The sequence below is a fragment of the Podarcis raffonei genome, chromosome 2 (genome assembly GCF_027172205.1).
Source record: "Podarcis raffonei isolate rPodRaf1 chromosome 2, rPodRaf1.pri, whole genome shotgun sequence".
In the NCBI taxonomy this organism is placed as follows: Eukaryota; Metazoa; Chordata; class Lepidosauria; order Squamata; family Lacertidae; genus Podarcis; species Podarcis raffonei.
This window is the reverse complement of record NC_070603.1, coordinates 31,391,305-31,418,561: the sequence shown is the minus strand read 5'-3', so window position 1 is coordinate 31,418,561 and position 27,257 is coordinate 31,391,305. Positions and strand designations below refer to the sequence as shown.

The window sequence follows — 27,257 nt, the reverse complement described above, 5'->3', positions numbered from 1 at the left end:
GCTGGAGATAAATGGAAACACATGTGCAACCATTTGCGGGCTTTATTGCTCACAGCACAGAAAGCGTGGACACTTAGTAAACACAGGCCAAGGGCTGGTCCAATCCTGGAACTCAGACATCTGCAGTTCCCACACCCACTAGCACAGACCCAGGCATGAGGTGGGGGGAGGGAGGGAGCTGTTCTAACCAAATTCTCGGTGCACATCCAAAACATTTTCCTGCCTGAATCAGAGCACAAGTGGGGGGCCCCACCCTGCTAGGGCCAACACTTTAGAAAGGCCTGCTTTATCATTCAGGCAACAAATTCAGCTTTCATCAGTTCCCCCCACCCTATGATGCTGCCTAAAGCAGATGGCTTCATTCTGCCAAATGGTAGGGTAAGCCCCACAAATCCCTATAATGGTTTCATCCAGAATCATTCTGGTTTATTAACACTTGCATTACAGATTCATAGAAATCCTGGGTTAGGAACCAACCTGGGAATTAAAGAAACAGCATGTTTTAGACAGAATTGCAGGGCACTCCTGGTTCTAGCTGTGTCACTGGAGAGTAGGTGACTAGGAGTGACTATTTCCACCTATCTCTGGTTTATCAACTGCAACACTTCCTTGACCAGGATAGCCCAACCACAGTTACCCACTTCCTGTTTAGGCTCTTGTAATATCCTCTGTGTTGGGCTATCCTTCAAGATCGTCCAGAAGCTGCAACTAATGCAGATCAGAGCTGCTAGAGTTTTGAGTGATACAGCAAGGGGAATTCATGTAACGCCAGTCCTCCAGGAGCTATACTGGCTGCTTATTTGCTGCTGAACTCTGATGTACAAAGCCCTGGACAATTTAAAACCAAAATACATGAAGAAGCATCAGTCTCTTCTCATACCTGCCAGTCCTGGCCTTATGATCTGCAGGGGAGGCCCTTTTTATGGTTCCACAGATAAGCTTTGCTCATCATGTGGCGACCTTGGAGAGGACCTTCTCTCTGCCCTCTTCCCCCAGCCCTGGACAATTTGTGGAACTCCCTCACCTTGGGAATACAGCTGTGTCCTTCATTGACGAACTTTTGCTGATGGCTCAATATGTACTTCTTTATGCTGATGTTTAGGGGACAAGGGTAGGCTTGGGTATTGGAACAATGTCCACTGCTGATTTGTAGTTGAGGGGTAGGTGAATTTGATGCTATGGTTCAAATCTGTTTTATTGCATTTGTGATGTGTTTACTTTGCTCTATACCACACTATGATCCTATGGGGTAAAGGGCAGTTTAGAAACCAACAACAACAACAACACATCTAGCTTTCCCAAAACGACTCATCCCTATCCTGGATAAGAGGATAGTGGCTCCACATAGGGCAGAAAAAATTACAGATACTGCATTTTATTGCAATTTTATAGGTTGGGGGGCGGGGAAACAGGAGGCCATCCTCTGTTTTTTTCTGACCTACAATATTGCAATAAAATGCAATCACGGCATTTGTATGTCTAGTGTGGATGGGCAGGTCTCTATTTAAAGGGCTGTGCCTTTATTTCCTGTTGACTGTGGCCTGTAAATTGCCTGTTGAATAGTCTTTCCTTAATTGCCCCAATGTCAGATTCTTTTGGGGGGGGGACTTTAATTGCTTGTTAATGTCTAATTATCTTTTCTTTTTTGAGTTTGTAATGATGAAATAACACTATCTTACTATTTAAAAAATGAGACCAATAGCCCCCTTCCCACGGCTGTTTCTCAGCAACTGGTACTCATTGGCATGCTGCCTCTGATCCCTATTCAAGAGGCAATTAACAGGCTTTTAATCAGTAATCCTCCAGCTTTGATCAACAGGAAGCAATAGGGCTTGTAAGTAAACATAGAAGGATCTTGACCGAACAGCATTGTTGGAAAATAGAAAGCTAAATTCAGTGCTGTGTGGAGCCTCCATTTTGATTCAAGTGAAATTCCTCAGCAGCGTTAAAGGAAGATACCTTAAGAACAAGAACAAATTCTTAATTTTTCTAATTTATCACAAAATATTTTTTTTTAAGTAAATGCATGCCCTCCCCTCAAAAAGTAGGCAAAACATTTTCCTGAACTTTTATGGGGTGGGAGAAAAACAGGCACAGGGGTGATGAATTGATACAGAACTAGGGAAAACTAAGGAAGAGCCCCAGCCCTGGATGTGTTTAGGAGGAAGACTTTTGAAAGAGATGGAAGAGCTCCTCACTCACATGATGGGAATCATGTGCAGAGACAGCCTACATTGTCAGAATATATGAGGGGCAAATGTCTTCAGGACCACTGCTAAGATGTTGCTCCCTTGCAAGGCATTTGTGGCCAATCGGGTTCTCTTTGTTCTTCAGCTTTTGTGGTGTTGCTTTCCTGTTTGAAGTGCTGACAGTGCTCATTGTTGGACTCACTCACACCTTAACCATTAAAGCAACTTTTAAAATGCTGATCGTGCTCAGGAAATGACAAACTTTTTGCTATGTGTGTCGCAAACCACCTCTGAGGGAAAGACGGAAATCTCTTTGGAGCTGGAAAACCATCCCTATCCTTATGTGCAACATATAGGAGACATATAGGAAGCTGTCTAATACTGAATCAGACCATTGGTCCTTCTTATTTAGTTTTGTCTACACTGGCAGGCAGTGGCTCCCCAGGGTTTCAGGAAGGAGTGTTTCTCAACCCTACCTTGAGATGCTGGGGATTGAACCTAGAATCTTCTGCACACAAAGCAGACACTATATCACTGAGTTACAGCCCTTCCCCAAGGGGCATAAGAGCATCAGAGGGGGGAAACTAAATAAAAGAAAGAGGTAAGAGATCCTGGCAATCAAACAACCTGTTTCTTTGCAGCCACAAAGTCAGGGGGTGGGTGTCCTATCAATATATATTATTAAACTGCCAAGGGATTACTGTATAGCCAGTAGAATGGACATAAATACAGATACTGATGTGATGTGATGTGATGTGATGTGATGTGGGATAGATGGCAATTGCACATACAGTTTTTATTTATTTAGTTTTGCTCTTCCATGGTAACTTTACATGCACTTATTTATAGAAATCATTCATGTTATTGTATAAATTATTTAAGGGAATCTGGTCGTATTATCCCCAGCACAGGAGGGATGCCTTATACTGTGGGAAATTCCTCCAGATTTGGAAGCCAGAACTCAGATATAACAAGCAAGGATTTGGCTTGTGTACTCTGATGAGAGAAGGGAACTAGAAGAAATGGTGGACATGGAATCATTTGTCTGACAGCAGGCCACAGCATTGCAAGACAGGCAATGTGCCCAGAGCTCCTTTAAAAGCTTCCAGGTCAAGCAGCCTGCTTCCTGGTCTGAGCAACTGTATGACTAATGCTAACAACCAAACTAGACATGGTGCTAAACATCTCCTTGGCAAGCATGTAGGGAGGTCAGAGAATTCAAATGGAAACAGGAGTGCAAATGATCAGTGTTCGCTTATTTGCCCCATGTCTGGACCGGAAATCAATACAGCAAACATGATAAATATTTGCTGTTTTCGTTGCTTTCAGTCCACAAACCATATGTAATTGATCACATTCTTTTCCCATTTGCACTGTTTCCTTTGCATTGAAGTGCAGCTTTTCTCCCACAGAGAATCAACTCTGACAGCCGGGACCTCTTCTGAACCAAAGTACAGTAAGACACTTTTCAGTTTAGGTAGGTACTGCTTAAGTATTTGTACAACTGCAAAGCTTAAGTCTCCATGGTATCTTTGCAAGGGAGAAGGATGGGGAGAAAGCTAGAAGTGGTCATGCCACTGAGACTTAATTGACCACACACCCCTGACTTCCTAAGAGCCCTGCCAGGTCCAGTGGGCATGAGCTGTCACTGTTTCCACCTATAGAAGATGTCTGTTTGTTCACCTAGAGATAGAGCAGCATGAGCAAACAACCAGCTGAAACCAATTTGGCAGATTGACAGTTGATCTCAGACTGAGAAGGCTGAAGTCTATATACATGTGGCTTAATAATTTTCTAGGAAATCTAAAAGTTTTAAATGTTTTAACCCTGCATCTCTGACTTTGACCCTTTTCCACTATGTGAGAAGTTTTATTGCTAGACTGCTGTTCTAAATGCCTGAATTTATGTTCTGTTCAGTGTTTCTGAATAAATCTTTCCATTCTTTTACTGCTGCAGTCCTATGAATACTGTACATAGCTGTACTAAGCCCTGGAGTGGTTTACTTCAAAGTAAGCACTGACAGGATCATAGGTGCCGACTCCCTGGGACCCTGGGTTCCTGAGCACCCATAAAGTTCCCCATGAAGGGGCTGGGCACCCACAAATTTCAGCGCCAGGGCCATGCATGTTGCATGGCACCCATGGCCTCAGGCACCCACAGTCATGGGGCCAAAATGGCACTCCTGGACAGGATTGAAGTATTGTACATGACTACTAGTTTTTCCCTCCCAGCTACGTAGGCTTATCACAGAAACTGCGTGAAGACAGGGATTCTTTAATTCTACGAGGTTACAAAAAGAAAGAAACCAGTGCCCTTCACAAGGCGAACATACTTTGCACATGTTCAGAGGCACTGCTGTTAGGTCAGTTTTTCAGAATAGCAGCTGACTCTATGGTAAGGTCATCCTGTGAATGCTCAAAGACATTTTTGTCTGAGATCTTTAGAAGAATGGCATGGTGGTGGTGGCTTTTTGGATCACCAAAAATGTGTAGCTTTTAGTGTTGCTACCCCTTTTCTTTGGAATATCATTCATGTTCAGAATCTGCAATTTCTGGAAACAACTGAAGACATTTTTGTTCCAACAGGCTAAATGGGTCTTTGCCATGAGTGTCCACTTCTTAGAGATTTAGTCTTTTTAAAAATGTGTTCATTTTTGTATTTTTAACTGTTTTTAATTGTTTCATATGTAAATCTTATTGAGATGGTGGTTTAGAAGGCAATTAATAAATCAATGTTAATAATATAATAATATTGAAAGCGAAAGTTGGCAACTTGTTTTTCAAATTTTATTAAGAGAGAACCTCAAGCTAGGGGGATATAAAGGAGCAGGGAATGCACATCCAACAGCATGGGGACTTCAATTAATTAGGATTAATTGTAGATGCATCTGTCAAACTCGAGGGTGAATAAAATTACCTATCCACTTTGAATTAGCTCACCATGATATAGATGCTGGCTTAGACTATCAAGACACAATGCTGAATCAACAGTTAGAGAAGCAGCTAGGACAACAATAGAAGCTGAGGTACTATGAGATGTGCCTCAAGGGCAGATTTTGACTTGTTATATATTCTGCCTGCAACAGAGAATCCTAGCCTTTTATGTGTTCAGCTTGTAACTAGGACGCACCACAACAATAAAACCTGAGTAGCGAGTTGGGCATGGGAAGAAGGTGGCATTGGGAACCACGGCCGTACCATTTTGAAAACTGACAATACCTGCGATATAGGAACTTTGGCAGAGCAAGAGTGCTTTGTTATTGTAATGGATGGTGTCATCAGAAGAACCTTCCAGTGCAAGATAGCTAACAGGGGTAATGTCTGAGGAAGAGCATGTACCATTTTGGTGGCTTTGTTCAGGGCTGTGGTAGTTGAAGGCCCAGGTTATCTTCTGCATCTTGAAAAGAAAGCTAGGGTGCTTGTTTGTTTCAAGTTGCTGGGTGACTTGGGATCCAAGAAAATACTGCTGCAACCAGAAGTCATAGCTTAGGTGCATGCTCCAAGTGGGCTCAGTGTAAAAACGAGGGATGTGTGAATCACTTGTGAGGTCATGGAGCTTGTACTGCTCTAGGAATCTGAGTGGCACTGTGTGGAATTCAAGAGCCTCCATAATCTTCCTCTGGAAAATATTCTTATAAGTCTCATAAAAGGTCAGGTTGAACTGGAGCTCCAGCAGCTGCTCTGGCAAAAGCATAGGAAAGCGGATCTTTTCCACGTGGCCTTCCTTTATTTTATTGGTATGAGCCCATTGGTCCAGAGCTTTCAGCAGGGACCATTCATTCTGAATCACAACATCTGTACGGGACAGCAGGGCCTCCATCATCTCTGGCGTCAGGGCCAACCAGGCCTCAGTGCGAGTCAAGGCCTCACAGTTCCAGGCTAGGTGCTGCATGGTGAGATCCTGCAGCTGGGCATCTCCACTGGTCAGGCTGTAGTTGTACAGCTTCAGGTGAACATGAAAAGTGGGGTCCAATGGAAATAAGTTGGGGAAGACCTGGATGCAGTACGCTTGCAGGCTTGGAACTACGTAGGCCAAAGCCAGCTTGTGGAAGCACTTTACTGAATGCAGTGTCACTCTGATCTGCCTCGAGTAGAAGTACCTGCATGAACAGAAGGAAACTTCAGAAGTGAGATAATGGCTATACAGCAGCTGCTTATTTTTATCATGATGGGTTTTGAAAGAGAAAGACTCAGGACTTTGAAAAGAATGTTTGTGGTGCCCCAAATCCAAATCCAAGCAATAGAAAAAAGTGAAGACTTATTGACATGCTTAGTTTTCATTACCTTCCGACCATAAGGAGAAAGGGGAAGGCAACAAGCAAGACCAGTGTGATCCACTAGATCATTTATTACAGTTAAGCCTGTAACTTAGCTGAACTAGATTCAGTCTTGGGGGTAAGCCCCACATTACCTGCAAATACCTGAAAACAATCCCAGCCCCCGCCTGACACACAAAGCAGAGATGCTGGCCCTTACACAGATGTTTTTCTGTGCCCTTCAGACTGAACACATTTTGCAGAAGCCTTTTGAGGTGCTTCTGTTGTCTGAGTGAGTGCTCTGTTTTAGATCAACATAGTGAAGGAGCTAATAGAACAGTGTGCTCTTCTGTATGGCTCAAATACTGCCCATTACAGCCTCATGTGGATGCACAGAATGCATAGAAAGTCAGGAGAATCAGACTTGCTATGTCAAACCCTATTCTTACCTGAGGAAGCTGTTCACATTGGGCAGGCACTCTTCATCTACCTTCAGTGTGCTTCCTTGGAGAAGAAGGCTGGCCTCACTGTTTGTACGAAGAATCAGTCTATGTGCACACAGACTCAGGACTTCAGTGTTGTTATCTGCTATCAGCACAGTGATGTTGACGTCACAGTCCTGCTGGCTGTCATACAGTTTACCAAGGTCCTCAGGAAAACCTCCAGAATGGTCCAGGAAAAACTCAGTTTCTGGAATGATGGAAACAAAAATGAGTCATGGGGAAAACAGAAAACCTCGCTGACCATGAATTTGCAGTATAATATGCAATAACCAATAGCCCCACTCCAAAATGAGAGAGAGGGTTATGGAACAATAGCAGCAGGGAAATTACTTTACTTGCATAAATAAAAATGTATGGAATTAGTTTAGGTATATTGCCAAACAGTGATAGCCAGCATTTGGCAAGCACAATGGAACTTCTCTTCCCCTTTCATCATCACCTCTGTTGGGTCCCCCAACCTTCTGGAGTGGATCTGAGGGTATGGGGGGGCTGCAGGGGTGAGGAGAGGAAAGGGAATTCATGTTGCATGGAGGGGGGGATCTGTTCCATTGGCAAACAGGTACTTTTGGCTGTCACCCAAAAGCATCTGAAAACTGCAATTATGAACAACAGACTGACATAGCAAAACCAGCAGGGCTAGGTTTGAACTGGTACAGCAAGGTAGTAGTAGTTCTACCTGGGCACCCCCTATCTGAAATTGGGTAAATTTTATGCTCCCTGCTGCCACCATTAACACCTGTGACCCTAGGATATTTTGATGACACAGCTAACCACATCACACTGAGGACTCACTCTTGTCACACACCACTCCTGCATCCTCCCCATGTCCGCAGTTGTGTGACAACCAGCCTTGAGATCTACATTGTACAAGAGACTTCTCTGTCCCATTACAATCGACATCATCTAGAAGAATGGGACCGAGTCCTGTGAAGAAAGCAAACACAGCAGTCTGTCACACCAGAGAGAGGGAGTAGAGAAGAAGGTAGAACTTTTTGTTTTAACCTATAGCAATAAATAATAGCCCCATGCTGTAGATTGCAGAGAAAGAGAAAGACAATTGCCTTGATATAGCCCACTGCTAATATTGTAGGTCAGAAGTGGAGCTGAGGCTTGTATTAATTTCCAACATACAAAACATGCCTCCATTTACAGCAAAGATCAATTGTGCTCAATCATTCCTCAGAGCCAGAGCTCAGTTGCATGCTCGTCATGCTGCACTGACTTGGATGCAGAAGCATTGCACTCTTAAACGTTTAAAAACTAAAAATAAACAATTGTTCTCACAAAATAAGAGTTAGAGATCTATCTATCTATCTATCTGGCTGGTGCATTTATATACCCCTTTTCAAGCAACGTGCCTAACAAAGCACATTACAATGAGAATTTAAACATTTCAAAAGTGGTTAAAATACTACACAATTAAAATTCACAACAAAAAAGTCCAAGGATGCTTCCAGACTGCTGCATTTTTGTGAATGGGATTCAATTGCATATTGGCAAATTCAGACTGCCCAAATAACAGGCGCTCTTGCACAATAAATCCCCCATGGACTTTTTGTGGTAAGGCAAGTGATTGGAAAAAGCACTGGAAAGCATGAAATAACAATCACTTAGAGCACCATTGTATAACTTTCCCTCAAAGAAATCACAAATACTTAGATAAACTTCTGGCATTGTATAGCCTCCATAAACTTTTTGCAAACAAATCATTATCAGTGCTCAATAAATGTGCTGTCTGGAAGTGCTCTAAAACAAAGTACAGTTTTGACTCCCGAATCTATTTGAAAACCAAGGCGCATCTTCCAGTTGGCTGCAGGAGCTTCCTGCACTCAAGCAGAAGCCGCGGAAGCTGCGGAGGATGTTTGGCTTCCAAGAAACGTTCACAAACCAGAACACTTCCTTGCAGCGTTCGGGAGCCGATTTGTTTGACAACTAAGCCGTTTGGGAACCAAGGTATCACTGTACAAAATTCAAGATGCAAAGAGTAGCATTCAGTTATAGAAAAAAACAGCCTAGGTGAAAAAGTATGTATTAATTGGCAGCAAAAACTCATGAGACCCCACAGATTGTATCTTGGAGGGAAGGGAGTTCCATTGGGAGGAAGAGGGGGGCTAAATTGAGGATGAGAAAAGAATGGGAAAGGTCCCATACAGACAGGGGCTCAGCCTGTTTCCATGTCTCCATTGAAGGACAGCCCATTGCCTCCTATGAGACAGCCTGTTCTACTGTCCAACGGCTCTTACGGTTAGGAGGTTTCTCCTAATGTTAGAGAATATTCACTTCTCTGTAATTTCCACCAATTGGTTCTAGTCCCAGCTTTTGAGGCCACAACAACAAAAATATGTTCCGTCGTCTGTGTGACAGCCCTTCTGATTTTTTGAAGGCCACTACCATGTCTTCTGAAGACAGGAGTGCCTGGCGTGCTCTGGTCCATGGGGTCACGAAGACTCGGACACGACTAAACGACTAAACAACAACAACCATGTCTTCCTATAGGGTGGTGTTTAATCAAAGCAGACTCATTGAAATGAATGGACCCTGCTTAGTCATATTCATTAATTTCAATGGGTCAGCTCTGAGTAAAACTTAGTTGAATACCATCTTTAATCTTCTCTTCTCCAGGCTAAACACACCCAGGTAAATTAGGATTTGGGTCTAGGAAGCAATGGGGCAGGGTAAAGGAAACAGTAGCGTACATACACTATTCTTCTATATCATAAGGGATGAAAATCTGTATTGTACCTTCCCCATATGCTGCCCCTTGCTTTGCTTCTACTGCATTTATGAAGCCCAGGGAACGGCAGACCACGTGTGCATCCATAATATCCCAGCCATCGTCACATACTGTCCCCCACTCGCCATTATAGTAGATCTCCACACGGCCCTCAGTGAGAGAGTTTCCCTGAGCCAGCCGGACTGCTCCATCATATAGATCTGTAGTAAGTAGATGACACAAAAGTGAAAGGCTAACAGAAGCAGACTACGAGCTACAAGAAGAAGCTTGAGGTGCCAGAGAGCTAGTCATAGCATCCTTGAATTGAACTGAATGGATACCTCTCTACTCTGCCTTCCTCTACCTATTCTGAAATTGTGGGACCTGATTCTATTTATGAGCACGAATGGAATTCTAGAGCTGCTACTGTGAATTACTGCAGTTATTTTTTTTATAAAAAGGAAACAAAATTCAGAATCTAATACATTGCTCTAATTTCTTGGATCAGATTTGGATGACAGAACTTCCTCACATTTAAATGTCAAAATCAAAATTTACATTGCAATTCAGTGTATGTTTCTCCATGTCGTTCTAGAGGACATTTAACAACTGCTTAAGAATGAATAGGGTCAGTCAAAAATTTACCGAATGGTACTGCAAGTCAGCTGTTGTATACTGTCAAATGCTAGCTGCTCTTGTATATCAGGCACTGTCCTGGATATGTATGCAGATATTTATTATCTAAATTCACACAGAAAAACTGGAGGCTGGAATTAACATTCAACAGTTCTAACAACTCAAGACTATCCCAGTAAAAGTATCGGTAAAATTGTGTGAGCAGGAGGAGGGAAAGGTTAGCTTCGTCAGTTATTCTGGGAATAACCCAGGCCCATTAGATGTATGGAAATAATCTGGTAGATAAAAACTATTTCCAGATATGGATCTGCTTGGTATGCCCAGGCTCAAGTCACATGGGGCCTCCTGAATATTTTGATCTACACACACACCTTTTACGTATAGAGAGAAATAGTACAATACAAGGTAACTCTGTTTTGGCTTTTCTTGCCTTCTCCCTCTCTCTATATATAAAATACATGGATAGCACATGTATAAAAATACATAAGCAAGCAGTGGTTTCATGCTAAACTTCCATACATTATTGCATTAATGTTTGGCATTAATGCTGTATTTAATTATTGGGAAGGAGTTTCCTAGTTAATGGAATTCAAACAAATGTCAGCTTTCACGCCCCCTCTCCCACAAGCAATAGAAAAAGTGGAGGGGGACCTAAGTCAGGATGGATAACTTCTGGCCCCAAATATATTTGTTGAACTATAACTCCCATCACCCCCAGCCAGCATGGTCAAAAGTCAGTCATGATCAGAGTTGTGGTCCAGCAACTTCAGGAGGACCACAGGCTCCACAGCTCTGAAACAGGTTCCTATGCAGGTATGATCCATAGTTAATAGAGTCCTGCCACTGTGAGAAAGTCTGGATGGAACAGAACTGCCTGGCTTTTTCTTTGAAAGCAACACAAGCCAAGACATGCAGTCATACAGCCAAGAGTCAGGAACCTGTCTGTAGCTTTGTCCCATTCCCAACGGCCATGACAGCTGCTGTTGCTTGAACAGAGAAGGATCAGAGAGCCTGAGGACACAAAGACACTTACGGAGTGAGTCATCTAAGCCAGAGCATAGCAGACAGAGAATTAGCAGTCCAGATGTAGTCCTGTGCAGCCAACCTGAAGGAGAGAGATACAACATTACCTACTTTGTAGGATCATAGTGTTTGACCAGAATCTAAAGTACATGGGAAGGTCCAGCTCAGCCCAAAGGGAGAACCCCAGACTGGAAGGCAGGCAGAGCAAGGAAAGTGTGTGTAGATGCCAAGAATGCCCATTGTTACCAAGGAAGATTTTATTCCCCAGCTTAAAACATTTTCAAAGACATGCTTTACAATTTGGGCAAAATTCTCAGGTTTCTATTTTTTTTAATAGATATTTATTAAAGTTTTCAAATTTAATACAATAAAAAAGAATCAAAAAGAAGAAAGCAAAAAAGTTTAAAAACACATAAGGTTCACAATACCTGTTTTTCAATAACATATTTCACTGACTTCCTCATACCTCCCCTTCTTGTATTCCAGTTCAGATTGTTAATTCAGCAAATCCTTATCCATAAATTTAACCTATTTCCATACCCTATTTTTTCCCCATATCACATTACAGCTTTAAACCCCTTAATTTCTATCCAACATCATTCAACACTCATTAATTTTGCAATATTTCCGTAAATAGTCCTTGATTTTCTTCCAATCTTCTTCCGCCGACTCTTCTCCCTGGTCTCGGATCCTGCCAGTCATTTCTGCCAATCCCATACAGTCGATCATCTTCATCTGCCATTCTTCCAGAGTGGGTAAATCTTGCACCTTCCAGTACTTTGCGATAAGTATTCTTGCAACTGTTGTAGCATACATAAAGAAAGTTCTATCCTTCTTTGACACCAATTGGCCAACCATGCCCAAGAGAAAGGCCTCTGGTTTCTTCAGGAAGGAATATTTAAATACCTTTTTCAGTTCATTATAGATCATTTCCCAGAAAGCCTTAATCCTCGGGCACGTCCACCAAAGGTGAAAGAATGTACCTTCATTTTCTTTAAATTTCCAGCATTTATTATCGGGCAAATGGTAAATCTTTGCAAGCTTGACTGGAGTCATGTACCACCTATATATCATTTTCATAATATTTTCTCTTAAGGCATTACATGCCGTAAATTTCATACCAGTGGACCACAACTGTTCCCAGTCAGCAAACATAATGTTATATCCCACATCTTGTGCCCATTTAATCATAGCGGATTTAACCGTCTCATCCTGAGTATTCCATTTCAGCAGCAAGTTATACATTTTTGACAAAATCTTAGTCTTGGATTCTAACAGTTCTGTTTCCAATTTAGATTTTTCCACCTGGAAGCCGACTTTCTTATCTATATTGTAAGCCTCCATTATCTGATAATAATGAAGCCAATCTCGCACTTTGTCTTTTAGTTTCTCAAAACTCTGCAATTTCAATCTGTCTCCTTCCTGTTCCAAGATTTCCCAATATTTCGGCCATTTGGCCTCTATATTGAGCTTTTTCTGAGCTTTTGCTTCCATTGGTGACAACCACCTTGGGGTTTTGTTCTCCAGTAAATCCTTATATCTATTCCAAACATTAAACAATGCTTTCCTGACAATATGATTTTTAAATGCTTTATGTACTTTAACCTTGTCATACCACAGATATGCATGCCACCCAAAAACGTTGTTAAAACCTTCTAAATCCAAAATGTCTGTGTTCTCAAGAAGCAGCCAGTCTTTCAGCCAGCAAAAAGCTGCTGATTCATAATAAAGTTTAAAGTCTGGCAGGGCAAATCCGCCCCTTTCCTTTGCATCAGTTAATATCTTAAATTTTATTCTAGGCTTCTTGCCCTGCCAGACAAATCTAGAAATATCTTTCTGCCACTTCTTGAAACAGTCCATTTTGTCCACAATTTGCAATGTTTGAAACAAAAACAACATTCTAGGCAATACATTCATTTTTATAACTGCAATTCGACCCAACAAGGAAAGCTTCAAGTTTGACCAAATTTCTAAATCATTTTTCACTTCCGTCCAGCATTTTTCATAGTTATCTTTAAACAAATTCCCATTTTTAGCTGTCATGTTAATCCCCAGGTATTTCACTTTCTTAACCACAGTCAAACCTGTTTCATTCTGAAACTTCTCTCTTTCCGTCAATGTTAAGTTTTTCTCTAAAACCTTAGTTTTTAACTTGTTCAATTTGAATCCTGCCACCTGACCAAACTCTTGAATTAGTTCTAATACTCTTTTAGTACTAGATTCTGGCTCCTGTAACGTCAAAACTAGGTCATCTGCAAATGCTCTCAGTTTATACTGTTTGGCTCCGACCTGTATACCTTTAACCAACCGGTCCCTTCTAATCATATTCAGCAGGACCTCCAGGACCGATATAAAAAGCAATGGGGAAATTGGGCACCCCTGTCGTGTCCCTTTTTCTATCTTAAATTGTTCCGTGACCACATTATTTACAATTAATTTAGCCTTTTGTTCAGAATATATTGCACCTATACCATTTTCAAAACCTTGGCCTACCCCCATACCCTGTAAGTTCTTTTTCATAAAACTCCAAGAAATATTGTCAAAAGCTTTCTCCGTGTCCACAAATATCAAAACTGCTTTAGTGTTTATATTCACTTCTAGCTTTTCCAAAATGTCAATTATATTCCTCAGGTTATCAGATAGATGTCTTCCCGGTAGAAAGCCCGCTTGGTCCTTATGAATCTCTTCAATCAGTACTTTTTTCAGTCTCTTAGCCAAAATATCAGCAAAAATTTTGTAATCCACATTTAATAAGGATATGGGACGGTAGTTCTTAAGTTGAGTCTTTTCAGTCTCTGTTTTCGGTATAAGTGTAATATAGGCCTCTTTCCACGTTTCTGGTGCCTTTTTCCCTTCCAAAATTTCATTGCAGACTTCCTTCAGAGGTTGTAGTAACCACTCCTTCAAAGATCTATAATATCTGGAAGTCAGCCCATCCGGTCCTGGAGACTTGCCCAATTGCATGTTTTGAATGGCCCCTTCTATTTCCTGGTCAGATATTTTACCATTCAACATTAGCTTACTTTCTTGTGAGATTTTTTGTAATCCATTTGTTTTCAAGAAACGGTCAATGTCCATTTCATTCTGTGGCCCTTGTGCATACAATTGTTTAAAATACTTCTGGAAGCAATTTCTAATTTCAATTGGATTATGTACCTCTTTTCCTTCTACATCCAAATTTGTGATGGTATTTAATTTTTGTCTTTTTTTCAATTGCCAAGCCAGTAGTTTCCCACATTTATTCGCTGATTCGAATGTCTTCTGTCTCATTTGTTTAATTTTCCATTCTATTTCCTGATTCATCAGTTCCATATACTGTACTTGGTAGAGTTTTATTTCTCTCAAGATCTCCTGTGACTTTGGCTTTACTCTCAGTTTTTTCTCCCCTTCTTTTATTTTCTCCAAAATTTTATCTTTTTTCTCGTTTTGACTTCTCTTCTTTAGTGTGTTCTGTTGTATCAAGAACCCTCTCATCACAGCTTTACTTGCATCCCAGATTACTCTTTTTTCAACATTGGTAGCCATATTTATTTCAAAATCTTTCAAAGTTTTTTGGGCCTTTTTATATACTTCATCATCTCTAAAAAGGGTGTCATTCATCCTCCATCTAAAGGAGACGGTTGTTATTTGGTTCATCTCCATCTTTACAGCATTGTGGTCTGAGCAAGTTTTGGGGCAGATTTCCACTTTCTTTATCTTTGGTGCCATTCCTCTAGTAATCCAAATTTGGTCAATTCTAGTCCATTTCATCTTGGCTTCAGAGAAAAAAGTTCCCTCTCTCCCCAGGGGGTTCTTAGTTCTCCAAATATCAATCAAGTCCATATTGTCAGTTAGTTCAAAGAAAGTTTTTGGTAGTCTACCATCTTTGGTGACTACCTGTTTTTGTGCCTTGTCCATATTTGTAGATACTACTCCATTCATGTCTCCCATCAGAATAATGTTATAGTCCATATAGTCCAGCAGAATCTCATGCAACTTCTTAAAGAATTCAGATTTCCCCTCGTTCGGTGCATACACCCCTACAATCAAAAATTTCTCTCCTTGCAGTTGAATTTCAATTGCCAAATATCTTCCTTGTTCATCTTTAAAAAAAAATTTCGGTAGCAATTTTTCCTTTGCGTATATCACCACTCCTCTCTTTTTAACTTTGTCAGATGAAATAAACTCTTGTCCCAGTCTCTTATTAATGACTATTTTCCTGTGTAACCTCATTACATGTGTTTCCTATAAACAAATCAAGTCCAATTGTTCTTTTCTTAATATATGAAAGACACCTTTTCTCTTTCGAGGGGAGTTCAGTCCATTACAATTCCAGCTTAGAAGATGCAGAGCCATGGTGAATTACTTAGTTTTTTCTCCAACCGCACCAAGTTGTTGTTCTTCTTCTGTCGGTGGTGTATCTTTCCCTGGGCCAAGAAGTCCAAATGATAAGTTTGCTATGTCTAAAATTCCTTTTCCTGATGCAGTCTGCTCCTCTCCAGATTCCACTTCCTTCTGTAAGTCCTCCTCGTGGTCTTTCAAAAACTTGTCTTTGTCATTCACTGTCCTTATTCTTATTTTCCTTCCTTTGTATTTAAAAGATAGACCTTGGGGAAATTCCCACCTGAAGAGTATTCTGTTTCTTCTCAATAGGACAACAAGATCTCTGTAATAAGTCCTTACATCCAAAATGTGTTTAGGTATATCCTTGAAGATCTCCACATATGAATCTTTAATTTCCAGAGTTCTTTGGTAGTGCAAATTCAAGATTTTATCTCTTTCTTCTTTTGTTCTAAAGGTAATCAAACAGTCTCTTGCTTTGTTCTTTCTTTGTCCTTTGCCAAGTCTAAATGCACTCACAATCTTGAATTCTTCCTTCCCCAGGTCCTGTTGCCAAAAATCTGTAAAGTCCTTTGTAAGAAAATCCGCCAGGCTACCTTTCTCGCTTTCAGGTACTGCTCTAATTCTTAAATTTCTCTCCTTTCCTTGTAATTCAGTCATAGACAGTGTCAGATCATGCTCCTCTAATTTCTTATATACCGGTGGTATCTTCTCCTGAGTAGCAGTTGCAACCTCCTTAACTTCCTCTGCTATCTTTCGAGTCGAGGCCGATTCCTCTAGTAGTTTTTCAATTGTCTGTGTGTTGGAATTCACCTTCTTTCCCAGTTCATTAATGCTTGTAGTGTTCAAATCAATTTTTGCTGAGGCCTCAGCTACTTGTTTATTTGTCTCTGCTACCTGTTTTGTAAGTTTTACAAGGATTCATTAATTTTACCAAGTGCCTGAGCCAATACGTCTTCAGATGACATAACTTTTAATTTTGCTTGCGAAGCAGTAGCTCCTACTATGCCAGCTGCTCCGGATGTTGATGCCCTTCTCTGATGTGCAGTGTCAGTCTTGTATTGTCTGCCGGACCTGGTAGTTTTTTCCTGTGGCAGCTCTATCTTTCCTTTCTCATTTGCCATAACACTCTCATGTATAACCCAAGGTCAGTCTCATGCCTGTTAGATTTGTTTTGAAGAGGAATTTTCCACAGCTTGGTTATTTAGTGGCTTACTTGTTGTGCAACATAGTCTCCTTTAGGGGGATACGCTCCAACTTCACTTTGCAACTTTTATAACAAATAAAGTCCATATGCATTCCCCGTACCCCTTAATAGCCACTATCTCAAAGTCTTTAGCAGTTACTTTTAGCAGTTACTTTATGATCGAAGCAATTCTAACAACAATGTATCTTTCGCAGAGTTGCTTCAAAATTCTTTGCCCTTTACGTGCTGACAGTTCCCACTAATCGGCTTTCCCTCTCATAGGCAGACCGTTCCCAGGTTTTAGAGGCAGCGGATATATCTTTAGTTCCCTCTTTTCTTGCAGGTAATAGTGCTCAAATTTCCCCCCTCCGCTCCTGCAAACAGGAGGGGAATCACTTTGTTGATGTTGGATTTTAATCCTTAAAAAAACGTCTTTCGAAGTCTCAGCTTTACAGTCTCTTTGCTTTGATCTATTTACAAGCCGGGAAGGCAGACTTCCTGTTTATGCCTTTCCCGTTTCGGTGCCAAAATTACTCCAAATTTTTTCCAATTAGTTCGCTTAAACCTACTCATGGGTAGTTGCTTTAGTGTCCAATTATCCAGAAAGAAATCAGCGCTCTCCGACTATGGCCATGCGGCTTCGCTCCACAGAAAAGGTAGACGACTCTCAGGCCCGCGCCACTCACCCCCGCTCCGTTCCGAAGCCTTTAAAAAGGCTCCTTCGCAGCCGGGGGGGGCGCAAATGGTGCCCGCCGAGTCTCCAAGTTCACAGGCTTCACTGCCTGTGATTTTTTCGGGTCCCCGCTTCGCCGCAGCGGCAAGACCCAGTCCCGCAGAGCCGATTCCCTCCGGAGATCAAAGGGAATCCGCCATTAGTCGCTGGCGCTGACCGGAAGTCTCTCAGGTTTCTAATTAATTAATGGAGGCACATCCACACATATGGATGCATTCTCAGGACTTGCATTTGCAGCAAACAGCATGTACAACCCTAGCAATGTGCCCTCTGTCATTTACCCTACTCATTCATAGTACTGCTGCATCAGAGTGCAGAAGGAGGAGGTTTTCATTTGAAGAGCTTCGCACATGGCAGGTGTGTAATAAGAAACTGCGGGCAGCCCTGTTTAGGGAGGTTTTTAATGTTTGATGTTTTATTGTTCTTTTAATTCTGTTGGGAGCCCCCCAGAGTGGCTGGGAAAATCCAGCCAGATGGGCAGAGTATAAATAATAATAATATGTTGTTGTTATAGATCCACACTGGCAAGAGGACCAGAATAGTGGCTGGCAGCACAACACAGCTCAAGAATAACTATATGTACTTCATTTCTATTTACCTATATAGTTCAGCACTGTTCAGGAGAAAGACTTCAGACAAATATGTTGAGTCCACCCCTAAAATATGGTAGTGAACAGAAGAAGAAGAAGAAAGAAGTATTTCCCCCCTCCATAGACTCAACACTTCCCTCTCATGCTGTTCCCCCAGGCTCCCTACACCAGCAACCACAAAACATACAGGAGTTCCAGCTCCTTTTCCAGTACACTGAAAGTTTCAGAAACTTGAGATTTCAGTGAAAAGATTAAGTAAAATTATTCCAGCAGAGGTTGCAAATCTAAAACAGTGCACTCTTCTGCTCCACCAAGCAGGACAGTTATGACTTTAGTGACATGAATGGCTTATGCGGTGTTTTTACATGTCTCTGCTACCTGCTTTAGTGCTCCAACCAGAAAGCTCAGGCATAAAGCGGAAACTGGTCCCCATTTGCCAGTTTGCAATTTTGAGTTCCCTATTTGAGTTCCCTATTTGATTCAAAGGCACGGGTGCGGTCTGAATAAGTAAACAGCATGTCAGCACCACTGCACTATAGAATAAGCTTTGGATCGCCCTAAATCATAAACCAAACGGATTTACAGATTGTGCCCAAACAAGATGCCACCATACTTCATAAAACTCAAAATTCATGCTGAGTTTTATTCAGACTGCACCATGCATTTAAAGCACATTTAATGCACATGGATTTCCCCCAAAGACCCCTGGGAACTGTAGTTTGTTAAGGGTTGTGGGAATTGTAGCTCTTTGAGGGGAAACTGCAGGAATCTTGGGTGGGGTGGGGGGAGTCATGTGCACTCTATGTGAATCTGTCCTGTATCTTTGCATCACATTACAGAACTTGGATTTGCAAAAAAGCAATTGGGAAACAACATTATCCTTAAAGCACATACCTCTTTTTTCCTGGGGAGCACCACTGCAGGGAGCAAGCAATGCAGATTTCAGGAAGCACAAAAGTTAGCACATCCCACAGGGAGATTAGGGGTTCTCAAATTTAGCCACCTGAACTGTTCCTAGATACTTCCCTCTGGAAGCACGGGTCTCAGAGTTAGCGGCTACTTGTAGGTCTGTTCTTAGCTGGGGGAGATCCAGGGATACTGAAAACAAGACCTGCAGAGCTATGGATGGGAAGAAGTCTTTGGCTTCAGATTGGCTCATAAACAACATTACTGTCTGCTTTCCACTGTAAGGAAAGGCAGATATTTTTCTCAGCCCAGACCTCTGAATTCTGAAATGAAGTGGAAGACTTGTGGTTGCTATGGTGACTAGGCATTGGCCAAGCTGTGGCACAATGGACCATAGTGCGAAGAAGGTATAAAGTTGGTTTTTTGAAAATTGTGTCTGGGCCCAGTGTAGTCTGACAAAACCTCAGGAGCACATCACTTGGCAAGTTCCTGCACATTAAAGGAAAGTGGTATGATTTCTGCCCCATCATGGCATTTATCAGTATAGAACCAATTTTTAGTTGTGAGTAAAGGACAAATTAAGGGAACCAATCAGCAAACAGGGAAAGATTTTTGGGATTTGGGGGAGCTGAGAGATACATCACATTATTCTTCACAGAACTCCATCTTGGCTCCATCTCTATTTCACGCAAGCAGGTTTCGTCCCCTGATTCTGCTCTGGCTTAGGTTTTCTGTGCTGAATTTTCCACTTACCCAATGTTGACAGCTCTGTTTAATCTTTGGGAAGATTGTTACTTCTCTACACAGCTGCGTTTTTCCTGAGCTACTGCCTATGGACAACTTTGCCTAGATTTTATTTTTATCGGTTACTTCTATAGGTTACTTATCTTTTTCCTGGGTGAGGTTTAGACTTCATTATTTTATTTTTGAACTTTTTCCTCCTCCTCCTCCTCCTCCTCCTCCTCCTCCTTCTACTTTAACTAAATTTCTATTTGCATGTTTCTGGATCCTATATCCTGACACCAGATTGAGCTCACATTCAACTAAGATCACAGGAGCCTGTTTCCTGGAATTCCACTCTGGACTCCCTAAAACTAAAAGACCATGAAGTTAGGAGGTGGGGAATATAGGAAGCTATATATAGGTGCGCTAGTGTGTGATTTAGCAAGGGTTAATTGGAGTTAATTTTAATCTTGCACACTGTAATCCTTGCATGTAATAGCCATTTTATCTGATATTTTAATATAGTTTGTTTCACACTTTATTATCCCATGTAACCATGGTACTTTATATTACCTGTATATACTTCTTATTTACCCTCCCCCAAGATTAATTTATGTATATGGTCCTCTTGATTATCCTTTTATATTATTTGTGGATTATGTTCACATAATTATGCATTAATAAATTGAAATGCATTTGCTGGTCTTTTGCTGATGCATTTTAAATGGATTTTCCAAACTGATTTTATCCTCAGTTCACATCTGGTCACACACACCTTGCCCATCTGGGGCAATTTCTGCGCCCTTGCTATCTATGCCACCTAGCTTTCCTCGTCAAATTCTTGTACTTACCCTGGAAGATGCTGGCAATTTGGAAATGCATCGTTGGCCTTGAAGATCTTCTGAGAAAGAGGAGTGAGGGCAAGGATGCAAAAGAGTTCTGAAACTGCCCTTTAAGAAGGAGTAGAGGAGGAACAGAAAGTTTCTGTTTCCTATCCTTCAACTAAGTTTCTATAATACATTGCTGACAAATACATAAACTGTTTCTGGAGAATTCCCTCTTTTGCATTCCCCAACGGTTTGCAAAAAATACAAACATATTAGAGGTTTTGCTGAGGTCTTCAAGACCCGAGATACCAGATTCGTTTCCATTAGTTACTGGCGTTCAAATCGTAACACAGAAGCAGATTATTTAAACATGCTTCACCAGGAGGATACTGCAAATAAAGATTCTTTTTCTTAGGGACAGCTTCTTTTGCAGGTGTGGGCATACATCCATGTTTCAAGTATTAAGGGTTTAGATGGTAAAGTTGTGATAAGAGAGGTCACTTTGTAGGTATTAATTTTTCAGATAGTTTCAGGTCTGCACCCTTGATTAAAGATACAGTTTCTAATATGGCAGCCAGATAAATATGTAGCCCTTTGGTTGGTTGCTTTGCCGTTGAAAGCTTTTCTGTATCATATATGAGAATATAGGAGAATTGCAAGGGTGGGGTATTCCTCTGTGAGGAACGCAGGTCACACAACTGCAAGGGAGTACAGTGAAGACCTTAGATGGTACATCTCTTAATGCTCCATAAAAGGATTCTTTCACAATTTTCGCTGATGATGGCAAAACTCTGATGAAGATAAGGCTATTGATAAGACAAGTTTATGGAAGATAAGGCTATTGATGACCACTAGCCATGGTAGCTATATACTTCCTCCAGTGTCAAAAGCAGCATGCTTCTGAATGCCCATTGCTGGGAATCCCAAGTAGGGTGAGGGCTGTTGAACTCATGTCCTGCTTGTGAGCTTCCCATAGGCATCCGGTTGGCCACTGTGAAAACAGGATGCTGGACTCAATGGTCCTAGAGCATAATGCAGCAGCACATAATAAATGTTCTTATCTCCTCCTCCTCCTCCTCCTCCTCCTCCTCCTCCTCCTCCTCCTCTTCTTCTTCTTCTTCTTCTTCAAAATTGTAAGTCAGCTAGAAAGACAGGAGCACCAGGCTGAAAAAGAGCTTCGTTTGCCAGTCTACTTCAAACTTCCAATTCATGTGAAAATCTGAAGGGGGCAAGAAAGGAAACTGTGGAGACATTACATCATTTTGGCTTGTGAATCTTACGGAAATGTTGTCTTCAGTTTGAGGGATAAAAACTTGTTTGCCCAACAAAGTTATATATCTTAACAGTGCAGTTTATAACATCAACCACAACCCAAACAACACAACATCCTAAGGGTATTTCAACAAAGTTAACCTATTTGTATTCCAGAAAAATAGTGTATTCTAGAATCAAGTTACTGTTAATTATGTCATTTGACAGAATTTCACACTGGCGACAAAGCCAAGGACTTCCGGGTTAGCGCCATCGACTAATGGCGGATTCCCTCCGAGCTCCGGAGGGAATCGGCTCTGTAGGATCGGGTCTGGCCGCTGCGGTGACGCGGGGACCCTTAAAAATCACAGGCGGTGAAGCCTGTGAACCTGGTGACTCGGCGGGCACCATTTGCGCCCCCCCGACCTGTGAAGAGCCTTTTTAAAGGCTTCGGAATGGGGGACGGGGTGAGCGGCGCGGTGCTGAGAGTCGACTGCTTCTCCTGCAGAGTGAAGCCGCATTGCCATGGTCGGAGAGCGCTGACTTCTTCTTTGGAACAATTGGACTCTAAAAGTAACAATCCGTGAGTACTACGGAAATTGGTATCGTAAAGAAAATTTTTTTTTTTTAAGAATTAGGCACGATCGGGGAAGGTGTAAAAAGGAAGTCTGCCTCCCCGTCTTGTAAACAAGTTAAAGCAAAGACCTGCTAACTAAGGTCGAGAGAACCTCTTTTTTCCTTCTTTGGTAAAAGACTTTAATTTCACGGTTTGACAGTATAAGAAATCTTGCTGGAGGATAAAAGAGCTAATTTTGGGAGCTGAAGTGTCACCCTCCCGGACCCGGGAGTGTTCCGCGAGAGAGCCTGTTGATGAGGTACTAAAGAGCTTGACAGCTGTCAAATTAGCTGTCAAGACAGAAAAAGAGAACTTTGTTTCTGCTGCTTCTGCTGGTTATATCTGTTACAATTTTTGTTATAATTTGTTGAAAACAAGGAAGAACCGATACAAACTAACTGGATTTTTGGATTTGAACTGGAATGAACATTAAGAAACCAAAATCCCTCTAGAGGGGGTTTTGGGACATTACAAGAATGGCTGGAGGAGGGAGCGTTCAGGCTGAATTGGACAGAGTCTTTGTTCTCTTGGGAAAGTTACAAGGCCAAATTGATGTTTTGGCTATAAATGTTACAACTCTGGACTCAACTGTAAACAATATCATGGAACCTGATAAGGATTTGAATCAGGAAGTTTATCCAACTGAACAGAAAGAGAAACTTGACAACATTGAGTACTTGGAGAAGGAGACATATGTTGTCCCTGAAGAAAAGGAAGGAGGAACTGTAATTCTGCAGATGATGAAAGAGGACTTGAGGTTTGACATGATGGCAATGAAGGAAAATAAGAACTTGATGTGGAAAATCTGGCCTGAATTGGAGATGGAAAAAAGGAGAGATCTCCTTATGTGGAGATCTGAAGACCTAAGGATTACAAATTTGCTTAAGGTGGAGGTTGGAGCCTTGGGGACATTTGGTTTTGAAAGGAGTAAGAAACAAGATTTGGGCCCCACCTTTAAGTATGGAGGACTGGTTGGAAGAAATATGGATCCTGAAGGGCCAGAGCGTTTCCGAGATTTGGTGTTTAATTTTAAGGACTATCAGAAAAACCAGCAGAGAGGAATTGAGAGAGAATTAAGAGCCTCGGATGTGAGGTCTCCAGGCTAATACTAGATTAAGACTGGTGGATATTTGTGGGGGACTGAAACCGGGAAAGGGGGGTGTGGGGCTTGGGAATCCAAAAGGTACATAATTATAATGTGTTTTTACTTTCATTTTGTTTTGGTAATGTGTATGAAATTTGGGAAATTCGTGGAAGGGAACCTGGGTCGACTTTAGAAAGAATGTTTTCAGAATGTGTATTGAGGTACAAGTGTTGATGTTGAAGTTTGGATAAGGGAAAATTGGTTTGTTTTAAAACGGACTAAATCAAAGGAAAATAAGGTTAGCAAAAATAAATTGAGGAAATGAATGAAAGAGAAAAAGTAAAATAATAATATGTTAAATTAAGCATAGAAATAGGTTAAAAATTATGGATAAGGATTTGCTGAATTAACAATTTGAATTGGAATACAAGAAAGGGGGGTATGAGGAGGTCAGGGAAATATGTTATTGAAAAATAGATTTTGTGAACTTTATGTGTTTTTAATTTTTTCTGCTTTTTGTTTTTCTTTTTTTTCTTTTTGACTTTATTTTTTTTGTATTGTATTAAATTCGAAAATCTTAATAAATATATTTTTTTTAAAAAAGACAAAGCCAATTACCCCATGAGCTTCCTGACATACTTCAGTAGTCAGATCAGCATTTATAAAACCCAAAGAACTGACTTTTCCTGAATGTTCAACAACAATTGCAGAAAAGGTGACAAATGCCCAGATTGTCTCAAGGAAGAAGTTCAGAAGCATGGGTTTCCTCAGGATTTTTTTCAGGTTATCGGGCAAATTAAATACTGAAAGGGGGGGCAGGCTAGTTTCTCTCACAGAAAAACTAGAAGACAGGTGCCAGCACATTTTGCCTCATAACTCAGGTTCTGCAAATGCTAGAAACTTCCTTTTTAAAATGAAAGCTGAGAATCTGGAAGTTATAAAGATTTATTAAAATTCTCTGAAATAGTATTGTGGTCAGGTAGATCCTTGCTATGAGGTTAAAAAACCCTCTCTCACTCACCTTTTGTGGGAAATTTTGAAGAGAAGGGGAAATAAATGTCTTCCTTTCTGTGTCTGTGGAGAACCCCACCACACCCCAAAACTCACAATATAACAAGAAAGAGCTCAGGTTTAGAAAGTGCAAACAGTCTTGAACCCAATCAATGTATAACCAAAGTAGGGAAAGATTTCAGTAGGAAACGGTGAGGGTGAATAGTCTTTTTTCTCTCCCCTCCTCCTGAAATCTCCCCCTTTCACACACACACACACACACACACACACACACACACTGAACAGCACCCTAATGTTCTTGTTTGAGGCTGGTTGGAGCCCAACATAGGAGGGTGGAAGTATGCTGCAATATATTGTAATGTAGCATGTTCCCATTTGTACAGTCAAAATAAAATGCAGTTTAAGAGATGCCATTTTTAATGCACAAATGCAATTCTGTTGCACATTAAGAGTGGTTATTCTGGATTAATGAAGTACAGTACAATATTGTGATCTTGGGTCCATGGGTTCTCAGTTCCTCAGTCAAAACAAGGTCTCAGCCTGATGCTTCAGCAACAGAGGTCCACAGATTGTTTTGCAAATGTAACTGACACTGCTCAGTTGCAAAAAAAACCAGCTAGACATGTTCTATTTAAGTTTTCTGACAATGTTCTGTATATACAAATGCTATCAGATCTTGATTTTGTGTGCCAAATTCTCTTATTTTTATTTAACATGCCTTGCACTTTTACATTGTCTTCTGAATGTTATATATCCTTAAAAGTAAATGCTAACGCACTGATGTGATGTGGCACGTAACACTATTGAACCACCTCTATCCCCCACCAAAGACTGGTCCTTTCAGAGATTGAATGATCCCAAGACTTGGTTTTGCTACACGCAAGTGCTGCCATCTAGTGATTAGCCTTTCATAAACTCATCCTTTGTCATACTATCATACTAGTTTGTGATATACCGTATTTTTTGCTCTATAAGACTCACTTTTTCCCTCCTAAAAAGTAAGGGGAAATGTGTGTGCGTCTTATGGAGCGAATGCAGGCTGCGCAGCTATCGCTGAAGCCAGAACAGCAAGAGGGATTGCTGCTTTCACTGTGCAGCGATCCCTCTTGCTGTTCTGGCTTCTGAGATTCAGAATATTTTTTTTCTTGTTTTCCTCCTCCCAAAACTAGGTGCGTCTTGTGGTCTGGTGCGTCTTATAGAGCGAAAAATACAGTAGATCAAAAGTATTGTGGTGGGGTTATTTTGGAAACATCCAACTTGGAAAAGCCCCACTAGGATGTTATATTCCATGTGCCCGAATACATTTTTACACAGGGAAACTGAGGCTGTATCTTTGTAGTAGAACATGATTTGCACACAAGAAAAGCCTGCTGGATCAGGCCAATGGCCCATCTAGTCCAGCATCCTGTTCCCCACAGAGGCCCAACCAGATGCCTGTAGGAAACCCACAAGTAGGATTCAAACAAAAGAGCACTCTTCCCGCCTGCAGTTTCCAGCAACTGGTATTCAGAAGCATTGCTGCCTCAGAGCCTAGCCATTATGGCTAGTAGCCTTCGACAGCCCTCTCCTCCATGAATTTGTCCAATCCTCTTCTCTGTTGGTGGTGGTCACTGCCTCCTGTTGGAGTGAGTTCCGTAGTTTAACTATGCATAGAACATCCCAGGATCAATCCCTGGCACTTCTAAGTAGGATTGGGAAATACCTCCATGGCTGATCTGGTGGTGTAAGATAACCTTGCTATGTTATGGGTGATATTTTATTTATTCATCCTGTCAGGTCCTTCCTCACTTGCACCTTCCATCCTACCCAAATCTGTTCTGAAGGGTTGGGGGAACCCCTAGAACTACTGAGGGGGCACAGGAGGGAGGAGCCTTGCTGCGCTAGTGGTAATCCATGCACTGATGGGACCCTGATTTAGCTCTACAATGGATAAAGCCACACACACAAATACACACACAAAATGGCAAAGTCTCCAACTATACACATTATGACATAAACCAAAGGTCACTTGGGATTTATTTGGGGTACCTGAAGCCTCTAAGTTCATTCATAAGACTTGGTGTTTCTTGCACACACGTTCAAAAACCTATCTGTTAGAAAATAGTTTACTGCCTTGTAGTGTTGTGGTCTACAGGAAAATCATCAGAACATTATTACTACAATCCATAAGGTGCTTTCAGGTATGCAAAACCATCACAAGCTCTTGGACTAGAAAAGCTCTTGATAATTTATTGACACGTTACTAGGGCTGATGTTAATGCTCACGACCACATGCTCTGTCTTATCACACGTGGAGAACAAGGAATGCCAAATGGAGCAAAAATAAACTAGGACACTTTATTTCAGTTGTAGTACTCTAATAGGACGCTGGCTTCCTGACCTTGAACCCCACCCACCTTAAACCAAAAAAGGGGGAAAAGGGAAGATTCAAATGAGAACTTTCTAATAATGGCCTCAGCAGTGCAGGATTACTGTGTGCAATGGACAAATCTAAGTCCATTTATTCCAGTGGGGCTACTCTGGGAATGACTTGGATACAACAAACTGCTGAAAAGAAAACACCTGGGGCTAGATGGGTCAGCAGTCTGAGTATGGCTTATAATCTACCCTTTTTGGTTCACACCTATATAGAGTCTGGGGTATCTCAAGATTAGGAACTACACAGAGCAGCTAACGGAAGCGATCCCTTTG

The 27,257-nt window shown here is 41.4% G+C and overlaps 1 protein-coding gene and 1 long non-coding RNA gene across 3 annotated transcripts; one reads left to right on the top strand and one right to left on the bottom strand.

Moving 5' to 3' along the window:
- The first annotated feature begins 1,999 nt into the window (after window positions 1–1,999).
- LOC128407343 (uncharacterized) lies at window positions 2,000–4,136 on the top strand. The gene is made up of 2 exons (XR_008328772.1): window positions 2,000–2,790; window positions 3,602–4,136. It is a non-coding gene; the product is annotated as an uncharacterized LOC128407343 (long non-coding RNA).
- Window positions 4,137–4,442: 306 nt separating this feature from the next.
- On the bottom strand, window positions 4,443–21,648 carry LGALS3BP (galectin 3 binding protein). 2 transcript variants are annotated; one of them, XM_053375566.1, is made up of 6 exons: window positions 20,629–21,648; window positions 11,338–11,401; window positions 9,690–9,883; window positions 7,740–7,871; window positions 6,894–7,134; window positions 4,443–6,288 (listed from the first exon to the last, which is right to left on the bottom strand). In XM_053375566.1, exons 1-6 carry the CDS (start codon window positions 20,657–20,659, stop codon window positions 5,289–5,291), a joined length of 1,662 nt encoding a protein of 553 aa, XP_053231541.1. In that variant the 5' UTR covers window positions 20,660–21,648; the 3' UTR covers window positions 4,443–5,288. The 2 variants fall into 2 exon arrangements, with proteins under 2 accessions (XP_053231541.1, XP_053231540.1); XM_053375565.1 differs by having other exon boundaries at window positions 9,690–9,881; window positions 11,330–11,401; window positions 20,629–21,647.
- Window positions 21,649–27,257: the final 5,609 nt, after the last annotated feature.

Excerpts from the sequence above, each read along its gene's own strand:
- LGALS3BP (XM_053375565.1), bottom strand. The coding sequence starts at position 20,659 with ATGCATTTCCAAATTGCCAGCATCTTCCAGG. Across the intron at positions 7,872-9,689 it reads AGGGGCAGCATATGGGGAAG|GACTCGGTCCCATTCTTCTA; the intron begins GTACAATACAGA and ends CTTTCTTCACAG. Across the intron at positions 6,289-6,893 it reads AATGTGAACAGCTTCCTCAG|GTACTTCTACTCGAGGCAGA; the intron begins GTAAGAATAGGG and ends CTGTTCATGCAG.